This window comes from Schistocerca piceifrons, chromosome 4 (assembly GCF_021461385.2).
Source record: "Schistocerca piceifrons isolate TAMUIC-IGC-003096 chromosome 4, iqSchPice1.1, whole genome shotgun sequence".
Lineage (NCBI taxonomy): Eukaryota > Metazoa > Arthropoda > Insecta > Orthoptera > Acrididae > Schistocerca > Schistocerca piceifrons.
The window spans coordinates 168,277,215-168,297,257 of record NC_060141.1 but is presented as its reverse complement, the minus strand read 5'-3'; the positions used below and the strand labels follow the sequence as shown (position 1 = coordinate 168,297,257).

Below are 20,043 nucleotides of genomic sequence, written 5' to 3'. Positions count from 1 at the left end.
AATGGTTTCCATATCTCTCTATAAGAGCAAACAATGTGTACAGCATAATCTGCAGAATTTAGTGTTTTTGCACAGATCCAGGACACTGTTTGGCTTGCTATCAATTTGTAAGTCCAAGTATTTTGAACTGTCCACCCTAGCTATCTGTTGGTCATCTAGTTTTGCTCCTATTTCATCTTTAGACATTGTATGAAACTGAATGTAGCTTGTTTTACTGCAAGTAACAGAAAGAACATTTATGTTAAACCAGTTCACAGTATCACTAAAAAACCTTATAGCTGCCATCTCGAGTTTTTGTAATGAATTATCAATAACTAGTGTAATGCCATCAGCAAAGATGGCAAATTTACAATTATTGTACAAAGAGGTAGATCATAAATAAAAATAAAAGAAAGTGAGAGGCCCAGAACTGAACCCCGAGGCACTCCACATGTGATGGTACCACGTTCTGATGATGTTGAGGCACCTTCGCAACTAGCCACTATAACTTTCCATTTTCTCTTTGAAAGAAACGAACCAAGCTGCTTCCCTGCTGCACTGATGAGCCAAAACATTATGACCACTGCCCATCATGACATTGGATACCGCCTGGTGGCATTGCGGGCGCATGATGCGGTAACAGAAGTATGGAAGCAGAGCAGACACACACGGGTGATCACCATAGCGAAGATATGGGCTGCAAATGGTGAAACACATTAGATAAGAGACTTTGACAAAGGACAGATTATTATTACGTAGAGACTGTGAATGAATATCTCAAAACCAGTATAGCTGTTCAAATGTTCATGTGCTACTGTCGCGAGCATCTATGGAAAGAGACAGGAAGATAGTAAAACTACCACTAGCCACTACATGATTGGATGTCCATGACTCTTCACAGAATGTGGGATCTGCTCTGTAAAGTAAGATGACCTGTGACATCTCTGCCAAAAGAGCACAATGCTGGTAAATTGAACTCTGCAGCAGCTCGCCCCTATGTGTTCACATGTTGACCCAACGACATCATAAATTACTACAGTGAGCACGGGGCCATCGAGTTTCAACCCTTGACCACCACTTTTTTGTTACAGTATGTCACTAGTCATCTCCACAAACTCCGTCATTGAGGTGAAAGGCAGCTTGAAATGCAAGTTGGTGGGAGCAGTATTATGCAATGGGAGACATTCTCCTGCACTTGCTTGGGACCTGTGGTAGTAATCGAAGACATGCTGGCAGCTGCAAACCATCAGTGTCTCTTCATGCTTGACGTCTTCCCTGATGGCAATGTCATCTAATAGCTGTATAATTGACCGTGTATTGGAGCCTGAACCTTGCTACAGTGTTTGAGGAGCATTATAGTGAACTCACGTTGATGTCTTGGAGACTAAATTCACTTGAGGTAAATCCTGTGGAACCCACCTGGATCACTATCGGTCACCATCACTGTGTGTGCAAATCAGCAGCCCATTATTTATGCAAATTATGCGACCAGTGTAAAGACACCTAATGCCACATTCCTACCAACAAACTGTCGGATCCCTGAGACACAGAATCAGTTATGTATTTTATTCCAAAGATGGACAAACAAGCTATTAAACAGGTCGCCATAATGTTTTAGCTCATCGGTGTATGTTGCTTTGTGTAAAAGTATTTAGTGACTGACACAATCAAACACTTTTGCTAGGTCATGAAACATTCCAACCATCTTCATCTTCTTGTTGATGGGCTCTAAAACTTTGGTACCAAATATAAGTATTGCATCTTCTATTTATAACTCTATCAGAAATCCAAATCTACTTTTGCTGTTGAAATTATGGTCACAAAGGAGCTTGACAGTCCTTCCATGCATTACTTTCACTAAAACCTCAGAAAACTTGTAAGCAGTGAGACTGGCTGATGGTAGGATCTGTCTTATCTCTGTTCTTATATAGTGGTTTTACATCTGCAAACTTAAGCCTTTCAGGAACTAATCCTTGTTTAAATGACAAATCGAAAATATGGCAAAGGACTTCACTTACTTGGTTGCGGCAGTGCTTTAATAATCTACTAGATATGCTGTCGACTACATGAGACTTTCACTTTCCTGTATAGTGACTTTTCTTACTTGGATCTGTTGTACTGTGAAAAGTACAGTGGCTTGCAGAAAATTCATGGCTTTCTTCTGGAGCCTTGAGATGCTGTTCTGTTACCATTGAGAAGAAGATTTGTTAAATATATCAGCAAATGTTTTGGATCAGCATACACCCTAAAAATATTTCTAAATGACTGGAATAGATGAAATTGGCTTGTAACTAAAGGGAATTTGCTTGTTTTTATAGTCATATATCATTAAACATTTTTAATGGCCAAAACTTGTAAAATTTCCTTGGACAAGAATTTTTTTAAAGCTAATGCTTTGTAATGGAGTTTGCAACTGATTGTTTATTACTATGTGGAATGTTTGTAGCTATAATCAGGATGTAAGCACTTCAGTTGGCAACCAACAGTCACATCATTTCTGCCGTAGTTACTGTCTTCACAGTTTACTTGTATAGTAATGCTCCACATTATTTTTTCTTTATTCTCAGAGTGGTGACCCTTAAAGTCTACAGCACAAGTCACAACCAAGGCAGTAAGAAACCTGGTTCATAACTAAATGAATAAAGAATATACTACCAACGGAAAGTCGAGGTTGGAATATCGACACTTACGGAAAGGACAGATTGCTGCTCACTATAAAGATGACACATTGAGTTGCAGACTCGCACAACAAAAAGTCTGTTACAAATTAAGCTTTTGGTCAAAACTTTCAACAGAAAAGAAAAACACACATGCATTCACACAAGCAAGCAAATCTCTTTTTTGCTGAATGCTTTGGCCAAAAGCTTAAGGTGTAACAGTCTTTTTGTTGTGCCTGTCTACAACTCAATGAGTCACCTCCATGGTGAGTAGCAATCTTTTCTCTCTGCAATTGTTAAAGAATACACTAATTACTTGAGAGAAGGTGAACTTCTTAGACAAGACCATTTGTAAACAACCTTTATTGTAGATTACGATTTTGGTAAGCATGGTTACCAAGTTCAGATCTTGATAAAAGCTAATTATATGTATACTATACCAGCTGTACAAGTACTCTTACTAAACCATTGCCGGGCATGTCGTGGAGAAGATGAACAATGCATTAGCAAGTCAATGTTAAAATCACAATATACGACACCAAATGCTTGTGTCCCATACTACACATTACTAATTACTTCATTGCAGCCAGGGCACAGCTAAACCTGGCTGCAATGAAGAACACAACAGCATGTGGTATGGGACACTAGCATTTGGCGAATTATGGTGATTTTAATCAGAGTTGCCAATAAATTGTGCATCTCACCCATCACACCACTGGCAATGGTTTAGAAAGAGTACTTGTACAGTTGGTATAGGATACATTTAATAATCTTTTGTCGAGATCAGAAGATGGTAACCGCACTTACTGAAACCAGTAACCGGTCATAAAGGTGGTTTGTAAGCAATCTTGGCTAGGAAGATCACCTTCTCTTGAATAATTATAACTGACTGCCCCTTGGTACTCAAAATAAGTAAACTATACATTAATTAGGACAAGCAAGATTGTTTAAGAGGCTCACATTCAGAAGCAGACAGGTTAAAATTTCTATTCAGGTTTTCAGGATACAAATTGTCTATTGCTTCCATAAATAATTTAAAGTGATTGGCAGGATGGTCCATTCAAATAGACCGCAACTGCTTTCCTTCCCAATCCTACTCCATCTAAAATAGTACTTCATCTCTAATGAGCTTAGGAAATTAAACACCGGTCTTCCTTTTTTATTCAAGTAACTATGTTTTGCATTTCTTTTTTTAACATGTTATTACTCACAGTATTAACAAGCAGTGAAACGCATGTCACATTTTAATCCAGTAAAAGGAGGAAAAATTATTTACTGGACAGTAGCAGACAGTCTAGAACAGAAAATTATATGGATGCTGCAAAATTTTTTAAATATTCAGGAATGAAGTGCAATCGACACCCGGATTCAGTATTAAAGCAGACACAGCAGCGAAGGGCAATACTGAAGCTCTACTGAAGTTAAAGGTGTTGAGTTCATTACAAACATCTCAACTTCCAAAGAGCTTTGGAAAGCAGTAGGAAATTCAAGTGCACTAAAAAGGCAGCAATATATGTTAGTTGAGGATGATTCACTTAGAAAGACAAACTATGTGCTAACTTATTTGACAGCACCTGAAAAACTCTAAGAGTACCAGGAAGATAAATCCAGGTTGTTGATGTCAATGTGACATAATTTCCTTGGTTACCACCATCATGAACCAAATATCATTGACCAGTAACGAGTTTTCAGTCATTGCTGAGTTTTAGTACACAACACTGTGTTTAATGCATCTTAAGTCAATAAACTATTTCAAACTGTTTACACAACCATCTCAGTGTGACTCAAGAGTTCTGCGGTTCTATTTCTGCAGGTATAAACACAATGGTGCTATTTAAAATTATCAGAGACTGGCCAGCTGACATCATTTAATATTTGTCAATTTTATAACTCCTATAGTCACACTACCAAGAGTATTCATTATTCTTCCACTGGATTCCTTTTCCTTTCTGCCACCATTCACCCTCTATGCCAGTCTGCAGCAAATTGTCATGGATTCCGCCTCTCCTTTTCTTTTCTTTTGTCTACCTAGTGGTGTTCTGTGGGCAGTTCAAATCCACAAATTTCAATTGCCATCAAATGACCAGCCCACATGAGCTGTTTGGCCCTCATCAGACCTACAATATATAAAGTTGTAGATCTCATCCAACCCACAGTTATGCCATATTTACCTTTCCCCAGTGATCTTACCTTGTACCAAATCACAGATCTTATAGTGGGAGTTTAAAATCTAGTCTTCTTAGAGGTCATAGATACTGTGCTACCAATATTGGTTGTATGCCCACCAATAATCAGACAACCTTGCATTTATTTATTTGCTGCTGTGTGTAAAGAATATTTGCTGTGCACCATTTCATGGGCTCTTTGATGGTTTCACATTAAATACATTTTCATCATTTGACCACCTCATGGCGATTGCAAAGGGCAGAGCGCTTGAAGGGAGGAGGGGGTGGGGGGAGATATTCATGCACTACTCTGCATAGAATAGTGGAGATCACATCGATGCAGCAATAGAAAAATCTTTAATGGAGTGTAAATAAGAGTGTGAAGAAACAACCACTATCAAACATGTTCTGCTGTGGAAAACAATTATTGCAGCTCAGCTATCTGAATTTTCATCATAATAGGCACATACATATACTATCTCACCAGTCCTCCCTTCTATCCACATTCCTATTCACAGCCTTTAACTGGTATATCTTTCCCTTTATTAGCCCACCCCTCCCCCCCCCCCCCCCAACCTTTTCTTGAAGCAACTGACCACCATTGTCAATTGACCTTTCACTTCCTAGAAATTATACACAAGCAGTTTCCATCAAATTTTTGCTCTTACAATGTAGCATTACTTCTCTGTCTGTCTTCACATATTTAAGTATTTACAATAGCAATTAGCACTTCTGTGTGTGTAGTGAAATTAGTGAAAGTGGCACTGTCCAATTATATGCTGAGGTGCTTATAGAAACATGAACTGGATAAGGTGGTTGTTACCAATGGTGGTGACCGCACAGAATAGGTAAAGCTATGGTCCGCATATAATGTAAGTACAACAATCTTACAAACACTTTTGCTATGCCATTTTTTGAAGCAGTGCAATTTACAGATAAGAACTGAACGACAGGTTTTCTATTCTATGTCTTAGACTCAAGACAGAGAAAAGTTTATCACTGCTGGTTTCGATTCTGAATCAGTCATCAAATGATTTAATTATGTTAAATAGTAACTTTTTCAGATGCACAATGTAACAATTCAGGAGAGGCATTCACAATGTGAATTGGGCCTATTCAGATTGACACTTTACTATGCAACACATTCCAGTTAGGCAACAACTCCCTAATAAGTCAAAACCAGTAATGATTTTTTGTGTGTGTGTGACCTGAGGCAGCCATATATATATATATATATATATATATATATATATATATATATATATATATATATATATATATATATAAAAAGAAAGATGATGAAACTTACCAAACAAAAGCGCTGGCAGGTCGACAGACACACAAACAAACACAAACATACACACAAAATTCTAGCTTTCGCAACCAATGGTTGCCTCGTCAGGAAAGAGGGAAGGAGAAGGAAAGACAAGAGGATATGGGTTTTAAGGGAGAGGGTAAGGAGTCATTCCAATCCCGGGAGCGGAAAGACTTACCTTAGGGGGAAAAAAGGACACCCCCTAAGGTAAGTCTTTCCGCTCCCGGGATTGGAATGACTCCTTACCCTCTCCCTTAAAACCCATATCCTTTTGTCTTTCCTTCTCCTTCCCTCTTTCCTGACGAGGCAACCATTGGTTGCGAAAGCTAGAATTTTGTGTGTATGTTTGTGTGTCTGTCGACCTGCCAGCGCTTTTGTTTGGTAAGTTTCATCATCTTTCTTTTTAGATATATTTTTCCCACGTGGAATGTTTCCCTCTATCATATATATATATATATATATATATATATATATAAGAAAATTTGTCTCATTGACTGTTTCCTTATTGCAGTATAACAACAAGTTTATACTAGTTTGTCTTTATTATCCCAGTTTTAGGAAACAATTTCCATGTCATCAAGATAAACATTATCACTAAGAAATTCTGTTCACCATGAAGATCAATACTGCCAACCTGCTTTTTGCTGTAAAACAATACTGAATGAAATGTCTTTGACATAAGGCTACACTGAATGATTGGTAACAAACAACATTTTAACCATCTACAGTTGTCTAACTGAACAACTATGAATGCTTTTAAGATACTTCTTTTGTGAACCAGAAGAATTCTAGTAAAATGTTTCATAGTGCAGATGCTGTCCATACTTGCTCCTGAACTAATTCAAAGGTTTTTAATTACTTTGGGAGACTACCAACAACATGGAAACTAGTTCTGAAAAATAAATTACAAAATTTTATTTAACAAATAAAAAAACACTTTCACACTGTCACATAACAAAAACAAACAATTTATAAATAATTATGTACACTGCAACTCATTCACACTTCAGTCTTCAAAATGGAAATTCTCTACTGAACTGTCCATTGAATAACTTCTTTGGTAGCAGGTTTTGTGGAACTGCTGAAACTGTAAATGGCAGTCTGCTTCCTTGCTCACTATGTGGGCAGATATTTAAGTGACTTTACAGTTCATCCTTTTCTGTTTCTGCATCAGGTGGTGGTGCTCCTGCTCCTTGGTACAGCTTTGAGATTATTGGTTGAACAACGTCTTCGAGCTTCTTCTTTTGCTGCTTGAATTCTTCTGTTTCAGCATCTTGATTATCTTCCAACCATTTCACTGCTTCATCAACTGCTTCTTCTATTGTTGTCTTGTCACTGTCACTTAGCTGAAATTAGAGACATCACTATAGTGTAACTCTTACACATGAACTTGGGACAATATTTAGTGCAAATAATTTTCATTTTACTAGTGAATATCTTGTGGGTAAGATCAAATATTCTGCAACGACTGCAAATTAAACTGCAAGACTAGTAACATTAATGCTGTATTGTTAGTAGCAAATTTCCTTTTCATAATATTATTACATTCCATCCTGGATTTTTCATAGTTTAATTCTTACTTGTAAGACAAACATCACTGAGGTTGAAAAATGTTTCTGCAAATATTAAATAGATAATTAGTAATTTGACATTACCTTTGCTCCCAGTTTCTCCTTGTCATTTATCTGATTTTTCAGAGAATATGCATATGACTCCAGTTCATTTCTAGCTTCAACATGTTCTTTAAGCTTTTTGTCCTCATCTGCAAAAATTTCTGCATCTTTAATCATACGCTCAATGTCTTCTGGGCTCAACCTACTTTGGTCATTTGTTATGACGATCTTTTCCCTGTTGCCTGTTCCTTTGTCTTCAGCTGAAACCTGCATGGAAAGTTTTTTAGATATTGCATTTGCACAATTTAAAATTATAAAACAGCATTTATATGAAGTGGAGAACATACCTGCAGAATACCATTTGCATCAATCTCAAAAGTAACTTCTATTTGTGGAACACCCCTTGGAGCAGATGGGATACCTGTTAAATCAAATCTTCCAAGCAAGTGATTATCTTTAGTCATGGGCCTTTCCCCTTCATACACCTAAAAAAAAAAAAGGCGTCAGCTCAAAATGTGAACATAAAACATTTTTTTCCAGCAGATAAAAGTTCTGAACAGTTCCTGACAGTAATGTCATCACATGCAGAGTAGCACTTACTTGTATAGTCACAGTATGCTGGTTGTCAGCAGCTGTAGAAAATATCTGAGATTTCTTTGTGGGGATAACAGTGTTCCTTGGAATCAATTTTGTCATTACTCCACCAACAGTTTCAATTCCCAATGTAAGGGGATTTACATCCAGGAGAACAATTGCATCTGTATCCTGTTCTCCTGATAGCACACCTGCTTGTACAGCAGCACCATATGCAACAGCTTCATCAGGGTTTATGCCACGAGATGGTTCTTTGCCAGAAAAGAATTCTTTTACAAGCTGCTGCACCTTTGGTATTCTTGTGCTACCTCCAACAAGCACTATTTCATGAACTTCTTTCTTTGTCATACCAGCATCCTCTAGCACCTTCTGCACAGGCTTCATGGTTGACCGGAATAAGTCCTGTTTCAAAAGGGGAAAAAAATTATCTGTTAACTCTGTGAAAAAACATTTAAGAATGGATATTGACACACTCAAACACTTAGCATCTTACATACCATGTTCAGTTCCTCAAATTTTGCCCTTGTCAAAGTCTCAGAGAAATCTTCACCCTCAAAGAAGCTTTCTATTTCAATTCTAACTTGGTGACTGGATGAAAGTGCTCTCTTTGCTTTCTCTACTTCACGACGTAGCTTTTGAACAGCTCTATTATCCTTACGAATGTCTTTGCCTTTCTTCTTCTTGTACAATTTGATGAAGTGATCCATAACCCGCTGATCAAAGTCTTCACCACCCAAATGAGTATCACCATTAGTTGCAACAACCTGTTAAAATAAATGTTCCTTTTCCACTAGATGTAACATTTGCAATACAATTATTCATGTAGAGTGATCAAAACCACTTGAGTGTGCAACAGCGAATTCTATGTACTTTTTAAACTTACCTCAAAAACACCATTGTCTATTGTGAGGAGTGATACATCAAAGGTTCCACCACCAAGATCGAACACCAACACATTTTTCTCTCCTTCTTTCTTGTCCAACCCATAGGCAATAGCAGCTGCAGTTGGTTCATTTATTATCCTCATTACAACAAGACCTGCTATTGTACCAGCATCCTTTGTTGCTTGCCTCTGTGCATCATTGAAATAGGCAGGCACAGTGACTACAGCATGCGTCACCTAATTTGCAAGAAAACCGCAATTAGTTTTCCGCGAAATAATTTGTTAATCTACTTAGAAAGAAGCAACCACGACAATATGTGAGAAAATGAATTTGTATTCTCAAGAAAGTACTTACTTTTTTACCTAAATATGCTTCAGCAGTTTCTTTCATTTTTCCTAGAACCATTGCCGAAATTTCTTCTGGGGCGAATTCTTTTTCGCCCTGCGATGTAGCAACCTGAATATAAGGCTTACTGTTCTTTTCCTTCACCTAGATATTGCAAAAACCAAAATGAGAGCAGTTTTTTTAAATAACAGGAAAAATTAATAAGTTCAATCCATTGGTTCATTGTACTTACGCGAAACGGGAAAAACTTTATATCATGCTGCACAGCCGGATCTGACCAATCTCGGCCGATTAATCTCTTCGCATCGAACACCGTATTTTCTGGATTTGTTGTCAGCTGATTCTTGGCAGCATCCCCTATTAACCTCTCTCCGTCCGGTGTAAAAGCAACATACGATGGTGTTATTCTGTTCCCTTGGTCATTCGCAATAATTTCAACTCTTCCATTTTTATAAACTCCAACACTGCAAAGATTTGAACGCTGATAAGTGTTTATACCAGTCCGTCCACATAAATCTTAATATTACCGAATACTGGCTAGGGATATAGTAAGTCTGCAATAGTAAACTAATACTTTTTAGAGCTAATTAAAGCTTAGTGTCACTAGTACAGGCGAATAACGAATACAACAGTTACATTTACAAGTATACTTTGGACATCTGAGAACTTTTAACGAATACTATTAACAAATGGGCATTGGAAACACTATCTTACTATCCTACTTACCAAGAATAGGTTGTACCCAAATCTATACCAATGACTGTGCCTACATTTTTTTCTTCTTTAGAACAGAAACATGCATTCACTAAGAATGCAAAACACAGGAGCTGAACTACCCTCATCGTGGGTTTAGACCTAAAATATGAGACACTGCGATCAAAACACTAATAATTCGAGCCACCCATACAATTACGAAAAAAAATCTCACAATGCTCCCAGTCAACTTAACAACGAACAACAGTAAAACACATTTCAAGGAAACATCACCTACCACACGCAATAACAATTAATCACTTGTCACACTCAGAAGTTTTTCGCTAAGGCGCACCGGTAAAGAATCACCACAACACTTCACACACGGTCTCACAACGAACAACTCAACGCAGCTGTAGCGTTCGGTCGCAGGATATATAGCGAAATCCCCACGTCATAGGCAGAGGCAGAAGCCAAATGCTTACGCCTCGAAACCTGATTGGCCAGGGAACACAACTGGCCTTCTTTCATTGGCCCACGTTGATAGTGGTTGAATGTTCTGGGCACTTGGAGAAGGAGATTGCTGACGAAAGTTAGTTGCAAACTTTTTGAACGAAAGGCGTTGGTTATTGAACTTCGTTGCATCATACTAGGACTGACACACACACACACACAAAAAGCGCGAATAGGTTTACGAAATCTTTAAACAAAATACAATAACTGCACAATCAAACCGGAACCATACCGGTACCTGCTGAAATGAGGCAAAAGATATTCGAGAGTTACATGAAATTCCTCGTGTATAGCAGATACCTGGGCGCTTGTAACTGCATAATGAACTCTTTCGTAATTATTCAAAGGATACTATTTGCATATCAGCCCGATAATTAGAAATATTCTTTTTACGTGAAACCTACTGCTCACTCTAATAATTATGAATGAGGTTCCGATTGTCATCGACTAACTTAACTGCATGTACGATCATATGATTTTCAAAGGATTTTCATAATTTCGTGTGAAACGAGTGCATCAACAACCAATTCGCTTATCTGCAACATAGCAAGAAATGACGCCAAGACCACAAATATTTTCGTAGTTTTTTTCACTACAGGAACAGAACAAATAAACAACATTTTGTGTTAAAGCATAATAAATGGCTGACGTAGGCGCTTGTATTGCTGAATTGTTATTTCATTTTTGTCACAAATATTCATACAAATGTCAAATATTCAGGATGTTACTAAACAAACAAATTGTTACCGATTTCAGTAGGATAGCTAACGTATTTAGTAATCACCTACTAGATGTAAATCAGAAGATTGGCATGGGCGGTTAAAGGGATAAAATGTATGCAAAATGATTAGCCGATGCGATATGTGCCCAGCCAAATCACAGTTACTTCATGGTCTGTCAAAGAAATAATTAACTTCATGGAAAGCAAAAACCCGCAGGATTTAAAATATCTCCAATAGATTAATAAAATCTAGTGCTTCAAGTATGTGGAATGTATTCCATCAAAAGTGTAATACACCACTTTCATTATGTGCTTTCACCAGGCCCATTTACCTTAAAGGTAATATGGCAGGTATTAATTACTTAGGAGACTCACTGCTTACCTCCTTGCTGAAGTTAATGGAAAAGTTTATGTATGCAAGAATCTCTGCTGTACACTTCACAGTGGTCTGCAGATTATGGATGTAGATATAGAGGAACCATAAAACACATAATCTAATAAGATATGGTACAAAGCCTATCTCAGCCTGGATTTCAAAAGAGGCTTTCCACAGAGTATGCAGTGTTTCAATTCACAAATCACATAAAAAATTTTCAGTGTGACAAAGTACTGCCAACTTGTATTTTTTGTGACTTTCAAAAGCATTTGATTAGCCTATTCAGTTCTCAGTATTTTCTCTGAGAAGCTAAAATAGTTTATAAGAGATCTACATCTACATCCATACTCTGCAAACCACTGTGAAGCGTGTGGCAGAGGATATACCTACTGTACCAGTTATTAAGGCCTTTCCCGTTCCATTCATGTATGGAGCACAGGAAGAATGACTGTATAAGTGCCTCTTTGCATTTTGCAATTGGTCAAATCTTGTCTTTGCAATGCTTGATAGGTTTGTGTTAGTTGACATATTCCATCTGTGACTCATTGTTATTATAGTCATATGACACTCTCTTTTTTTTTTCATTTTGTGAATTGCACAAAATTACATTTCTGAACATTTAAACCAAGTTACCATCCTTTAGTACCACTTTGAAATTTTACTAAGAACTGACTGAATATATGTGCAGCTTATTTCATACAATAGTACTTCATTATAGATAACAGCATCATCTGCAAAAAGTCTGAGGTTACTATTATTATTGCCCACAAGGTCATTAATACACAACATGAACAGCACGAGTTTTAACACAGATCTTTGGGGCACATCTGAAGTTACTTCTACAGCTGTTCATGACTCTCCATCCAAGAGAACTTGTTGTGTTCTCCCTACCAAAAAATCTTCAATCCAAACAAATTTTGGAAATACGGAAGCGTCCGATCCCACCCGTCTACTTTGACCCATGACGTCACAAATATAGCGGAAACAAAAACAAACACACACACTTTCCACAAGAAGCCTAATGACACTAATGGGACAAGCGCGGGAAATGGGGTGTTTTGGGTGGGGGGCAAACTAAATACAAACAAATTTAGACGCCTTGCGTAGCTACAACGTGTAAGTGAAGACAGTCATGCATGAATACCCACCCACCTCCCCAGGGGTCGTAATCCCTGCAACCCATAGAAGATAAAGATGCTTCAGTAGCTGATCAGTGTTTTTTGTCTTTTGAAAAAAAAAAAATCTAACGGGATAGAACGAACAGATCAGAAAGATAAATATAATAAACTAAAACAGAAATTCGAGGAAACAGATAATTAAAATAAATATTAAGTGTTAAAAAAACCTCACGAGATAGAACGAACAGATCAGAAAAGTAAATAAAATAAGATAAAACAGAACTGGAGACAGCCACACTCAAACTAAACTCCGTGCCGTCATGACGTCACACACGACAACACCCTTACGTCACGGGTCAAAGCCGACGCATTGGATCGGACGCTTCTGTCGACCCCAAATTTTGCTTGATACACCATACAGTTGAACTTTTGATACCTAATAATTGTAGATGTGCTACTCAATCAAATGCTTTTTGGAATTTGATAAATATTGTGTCTACTTTGCTGCCTTGATCCATGGCTTTCAGTGCACATGTGAGAAAAGTGAGAGTTGAACTTCACATGAGAGATGATTTCGGACTCCACAAACAAGCTATCTTTTCGGGCTCCATACTGGTTGACATGGATTGCATTCTGGTCCTGTTTGAGATACTTCATCAAATTAGAGCTCATAATATGTTATAGGTTTCTAAATCAAATGTCAAAAGATTTTGGAAGGTAGTTTTGTGGATCATTTCTTGTAGACAGGTGTGATCTGTTGACCTGTGCTTTCTTCCAAATAATGGGCATGATATTTTGTTCAAGGGATCTACAGTAGATTACAGCAAGAAGAGGGGCTAACTCAACCACAAAACCACTATATAGAATCTGATAGGGATTCCATTAGGCCCAGAGGCTTTGTTCAGTTTTAATGATTTCAGCTGTTTCTCAATGCTGCCGACACTAATATTTATTTCATTCATATTTTCATTGCTACAAGAATTAAACTGGGTCAATACACCCAGTTTTTCTTTGTAAAGTGGCATTTGAAAACAGAGTTAAGCATTTCTGCTTTTGATTTGCTGCACTCAATTTTAGTTCCTGTGTCATCCCTGAGTGACTGGACACTTAACTATGGTACCACTAGCAGCCTTTACATATGACCACATCTTTCTGACAATGGGTTTTCATCTTAGCTAACTAAATTTGTACATTGAGTGTGGTAATTAAATATTAAGGGAGTGTACAAAATGAAGCATCACCTTCGTATTGATTAATAATCACTACAAGTGTTCCACAGGCTTCAATATTGGGTCTGCTGATATAAATCGTGTGCTATCATATATCCAAGAAGCAGAAATAATTCTCTTTCCTGACATTGTAAATATTGTAATAAAAGCTCATGGGGAAACTTCAACTTTTGAAAATGTAACTAATATTTTCTTGGAACTTAGTAGCTGCTCATCTGCAAAGGGACTGTCACTTAACTGATAAAACACAATTCATCCCTGAAAGTGAATTAATAAATATAACAGAATATTCTACATTTGCAGTCATTTGTAGTGTTAACAACCTCATTTAGAAGTCACATGGTACAGTTCTTAAATATTTATAAACTGAAATTTTTGCATTACAGATAACAAGAGACTTTGAAGATGAAAATGTTGAGAAGTAGTTGTTCTTTTCCCATTAACATTAATTAATGTTTTGTGTCATCATGTTCTGAAGTAACTCTTTAACTGAGGAAGAAAGATTTTGTTGCAAAGAAACGTATAATAAGGCTAATGTGCTTTGTTCTCTCTAGATTCTGTTGTAGGCAGCTCTTGAAATAATTAGGCATACTGACAACCTCACAGCACATTTATTCCAGAATGAAGTTTACTGTCAATAGTTAGTGATAATTCTGAAACAACAGTAACATTCATAAATATAATATGAGAAGGAAAAATGATTTACACTATCCTCTACTTAACTTTATTGCAGCACAGGCAAGGGTACAGTTTTTAGCCATAAAAAAATCTTTGATCACTTGGCCAGTGATGTAGAGATTTCAATGATAGTAAAACTAACTTTGAACACAAACTGAAATTGTGTCCTCTTTCAATTATATGGCAGGGTGGTTTTTACCTTGCATCATGTATCAGGATTACTTCCCATTTTGTTTGCATTTGGTGTATGGGAAGAATGACTGTTTCAATGCGTTGGTGCATTCTGTAATTAGTCTTATCTTTCCTTGTGGTCATTACAGTACTGATATGTAAGAAGCTGTTTTATATTCCTAGATTTCTCACTTAATACTGGGTCGACCGAAGCGTCCAATCCCACCCGTCGGCTTTGATCCGTGGTGTAAGGCTGTTGTCGTGTGTGACGTCATGGTGGCGTGGAATTTAGTTTGTGAGAGTGGCATGTTTGTAGGTGTCATTTTGATGCAATCGGTGGTGCTCTCTGGTGGCGTGTTAGGTGATGTTTTTGGTTTAGTTTGCTAGTGTGGTGTCGCATGTGAATTTTGGTAAATTGCTTTTTTTATGTCTTTGGTAGGTATAGATATGACTGACAGGGTCAACAGTTTTTGGTTGTCGGCTATGATGAGGGACAGTGCATTGTCTCTAATAAAATTTCTTCGACTATTCGGACTTTTGGATGAAGTCGTGAAGTGTTCAGTATGTCGTGAAGAAATGAGGCTTACTTAAAGTTCCAGTGTCTCAGACCATGGACGGCTGTTTGTGGAGATGCAAGGATAACAGGTCAAGGGAAGTGTTCGATCCTGATGTGTGGCTGTGAATGTTGGTATTGGTATCAGGAGATGTTTTTGAGCTATATAGGTCAAGGGAAGTGTTAGGTCCTAATTTATGCGACCGGGAGCTGCTGTTGAGCTATATAGGTCAAGGGAAGTGTCCAATTCCAGATGATATTGAGTTTAGTGGTATTTGGGGAGTTTTGTGATGTCGGTTTTTTTCGTCGTTTTGTCTGGTTTTGTATGGGGGTGGGTGTCTAAATTTGTTTATATTTAGTTTGTCCCCACCCAAAAACCCCCTATTTCCTGCGCTTGTCCCGTTAGTGTCATTAGGCTTTTTGTGGAACGTGTGTGTGTTTGTTTTTCAATGTATTTTTGTCCTCGTAATGTGTACGTAATGACTTTATATGCACCATATTGGAATCGTGGTTTATGGTCGTTTCCGTCATATTTGTGACGCCATGGGTCAAAGCAGACGGGCGGGATCGGACGCTTCTGTAATACCCAAAATTTTTAAGGGGGTTTTCATGGAATAGTTGACGTCCATGTGAAAACATCTGGCAGTTCAATTTTTTCAGCCTTTCTGTGATGCCCGCCAATGACACAAACAAGCCGGTGACCATTCTTGCTGCCCTTCAGTGTGTATGTTCAGTATCCATTATTAGTGCTATCTGGTATGGGTCTGTCACTCTTGAGCAATATTCTCCTTTGTAGACCCACTGATTATTAGTTGAATTGTGACAGTTCGGGTCGGCACCTCATGTATGTTATGGCAGCAGCTGCCAACATGCTGTTATGATACGAGTAATAACATAGGATTTTCAGAGTCCTCATCCCTTTGAGGGGCGACTGCGAGATGGTGCCACCCTGGCACCCTCATCCACAGTGTGGGATGCCACATGCTACCCAGGAAAGTGATGTCCATGTCCTCCTGAGCACCACCGGCAGGTGCTCTCATTTTGGTCAGAAGCTCCCTGTTGGCTGAAACCAGATAATAGAGCTACAAGTGGCCCTGGCAGGCAAATGCCCAATGATGCGACACCATCTGTGGGGTGACACTGATGACAGAGCTGGATCCATGGGGCATCTGGGCCCCTGGGGGATGGGAGTAGGAACTGGCTGGGACAGCACCTGTGAAAAACACAGCCCCTGATGCTCATGTGGACAACTGTACAAGACAGTGGATGAAGGAGGGTGTGGTGGGCATGAGCGAGCTCAGCATAGGATGAGGGGCTAAAAACAGAGAAGGTGCCCCCAGGTACGAAGGAGAAGATGAAAACCCAGAAGGGAGGAAGGCTGGGGAGGTGTGTACGGGCAGCATCAGAGGTTGCTTGTCCTCCATCTGCAGCGTGAAGAAGACTCACTGATTCCACTGGCCATGGATGAGCACCAAAATCCAGTACTTGCAGGGACCAAATGCACAAGGCCTGGTGGGGGACCCCAGTGCAAAGTGCAGTGGCAGACATGCCCTAGCAGGTGTTGGATGGGTAATTCCACTGTAGTGGAACAGCAGTATGGGAAGAAAATATATATATATATATATATATATATTTTTTTTGCATCCAGAAATCCCGGTGGAAGTGCTCCCAAGGCAGTGAATGTTCTGGCCACGACGAGTAATATTGCTGCAGTGTATCCTGCCTGCTTGGCACAGTCAGCAATTAACTCTTCAATCTCACCACTAAACCTTAACCAGTAGTATTGTTAGTTGTTGTTCATGCCACCAGTGACCATGGTGCAACACAAAAATGATGTTCCACCTGAGGGACACTGGAATGATGGCTCTGCGTATTCTGTAGTCAACAAAATTACGCCATCAATGAGAGTCACTCTGTGGTGAAGCACAAAATAATTATGGATGGGATCGGATGCTCAAGCCAGAGGCCATTCCAGCCACCCCCTCCAAATATACTGTCGCACACGTTCAAGAAAAGGATCCAAGCATAGCAACGTAGGAACTCATAATAGGGAACCCATCCATGGTTCACTGAGCTTCATCGTTAATATAAAATCAAAAGATTTCTTCTCAGTTGAAGCTGGGAGTAGGGATCCATAGGGAGCAGTGAGAATATATCTGTGTTGGAGTGTTGAGCTGTTGGATGGAAGTGAATCTTGTAGTGATAATGACTGAGGAACAGTGCCCACCATTGAAGTCTATATGCCATCTTGTCTGACAGATGAGCCACAAGGTCAAAGAGGCAGACTACAGGTTTGTTCTCCATGACCATGTGAAACTTGACACCATATAGAAAACATGAAACTTCTTGACTGCCTAAATAATAGTGAAGGCCTCCTTATCAATGTGAGAATAAATCTTCTTTGCTGCATTGAGCATCTTTGAGGTGAATGCAGTCAGCTGTTCTGAACTGTTGGGATTGTCATGGGCCAGTAATGGCCCCCAGAACATACTGAGATGCATTTGTAGTCACAAGAAGCTGTAAACCCAGGTTAAAGATGGCAGAATGAAAACTGTCTTCCAAACTCTTGAATTCTTGTGCACATGGTGGCATCCAAACAAACAGTGTGACTTTTCAATAACTGATTTAGAGGATGTACCATGGTAGCTGTCTGTGGGATGAATTCTGCAATAAAAAGCAACCTTGCCTAAAAACCTTAGTGGGTCAAGGGAGGACCGCAATAAATAGCCACAACATGACTGCAAGACTGGAGCTGATAACCCTCCCCCACCCTCGCCCCCTCCCTTCAGCCAGAAATTACGTGTCTGAGGTGTAATAAAGGACCGGAAGAAATGTGATTTATCCAGATTGCAATTGAGATCTGCATCCTGCAGGGACTGAAACAGAAGCCTAAGGTTACATATATACTCCTTAGTTGTGGGACCCTTCACTACAATGTTGTCTAGATGGTTTATACAACTAGGAAGACACTGTGTGAGTTACTCCAAAAATATTGAAAAGTAGCCGGAGCACTTACGATGCCAAAAACCAAACAGCTGTACCCACAGAGAACGTAGGGCATGTTGACTACAAGTAACTGCTGCAACTCCTCGTCCAGTGGTAGTTGTAATTATGCCTACGGCAGATGAAGTTTTGAAAAATACTGTGACTCTGTCAATTTTGTCATCAGTTCTTCTGGATGCAGGATGGGGTATGTTGACGATAGACTGCTTATTAATCATCACTTTGAAACTCCGCAAAGACAGAGTGTGCCAGTTGGTTTCTTGATAATCACTAACGGTGTAGCCCATTCGCTAGGTAATATAGGTTCAATGACATCCAAAGCAGTTAGCCTGTTGAGTTGTTCTTTTACTTGGTCACAAAGTGCATGTGATACTGGCATGGCTCTGAAGAATCGAGGTTGTCCCATGGGCTTAAGAGTAATGTGCACTGTAAAATATGTGTCTTTGCCTAATCCATGTGAAAAAATGTCCGAAAATTCCTTGCAAATTTGATCCAATTACTTGCATTGCAGCAGGTTAGAAACTACGTTAACTGAATCTGCAACAGTGAACCCAGATGTTGTAGAAGTATCCAAACCAAACAAATTTTACATAAAAGTACTGTTCACCACAAGGAAAGTTAATGGGCAGTCCACCACTTTGTATGCTGTCTCTGCTATAAACTGCCTAAGAATAGGGATTTGTTGTCTGTTATAACTGACAAGATGACACAAGGTAGGAGGCAACAAAGAGGAGCCGAGGTGCAAATACATGTTAGAACTAATGAGTGATGCCACCATGCTTGTGTCCACTTATAGCTGTAAGGGTGTGCCGTTAATATGCACACTGATGGATAGCTTGTTAGAAACGCTCACAAGATTCATCTTGGGAATTAATAAACTGCTTCAGCTGTATTTAGTCCTTTATTACTACCAGTTTCATGGCACTAGATGCCACATCTTCAGGTGAACATGTAACTGAAACATTAGAATGGTAAAGCCAGGAACCTTTTTCCCAACATTCGTTATCCGCCAGAAGAAAGCACTGGTGTGTGACAGAGCATGTGGCTGTGTCGCCTGTTCAAGATTCTGTATAGATTGGTGAAGCAGACCCATCCACTATATTGGAATCTGGCTGTTTTATTTCATGACATGGTGCCTTTTAGTGGTGTTTTGTTTTCCACTCTAATGTTTCAGTTATATGGTCACCAGAAGCTGCAGCTTCTAGTGCCACAAAACTGGTAGTGATCCTGTAATAAAGGACTAAATGCAGCTGAAGCGGTTTATTAATACTCAAGATGAATCTTGCAAGTGTTTCTAACAAGCCATCTATCAGTGCGCGTATTAATGGCACAGCCCTACAGCTGCAAGTGAACACAGGCGTTATTAATTCTTACATGTATCTGCATCTCAATTCATATCTGTGGTTGCCCTACCTACAAGTTGTGTGCAGTCACAG

General features: G+C 38.9%; 1 protein-coding gene across 1 annotated transcript; it reads right to left on the bottom strand.

The window, feature by feature from the left end:
* Positions 1-7,009: 7,009 nt before the first annotated feature.
* Positions 7,010-10,704, bottom strand: LOC124794668 (endoplasmic reticulum chaperone BiP-like). Its single transcript, XM_047258203.1, has 10 exons — positions 10,544-10,704; positions 10,279-10,407; positions 9,785-10,016; positions 9,562-9,696; positions 9,207-9,443; positions 8,821-9,087; positions 8,330-8,725; positions 8,077-8,214; positions 7,772-7,996; positions 7,010-7,462 (listed from the first exon to the last, which is right to left on the bottom strand). Exons 2-10 carry the CDS (start codon positions 10,392-10,394, stop codon positions 7,259-7,261), a joined length of 1,950 nt encoding a protein of 649 aa, XP_047114159.1. The 5' UTR covers positions 10,395-10,407; positions 10,544-10,704; the 3' UTR covers positions 7,010-7,258.
* Between the last annotated feature and the right edge of the window lie 9,339 nt (positions 10,705-20,043).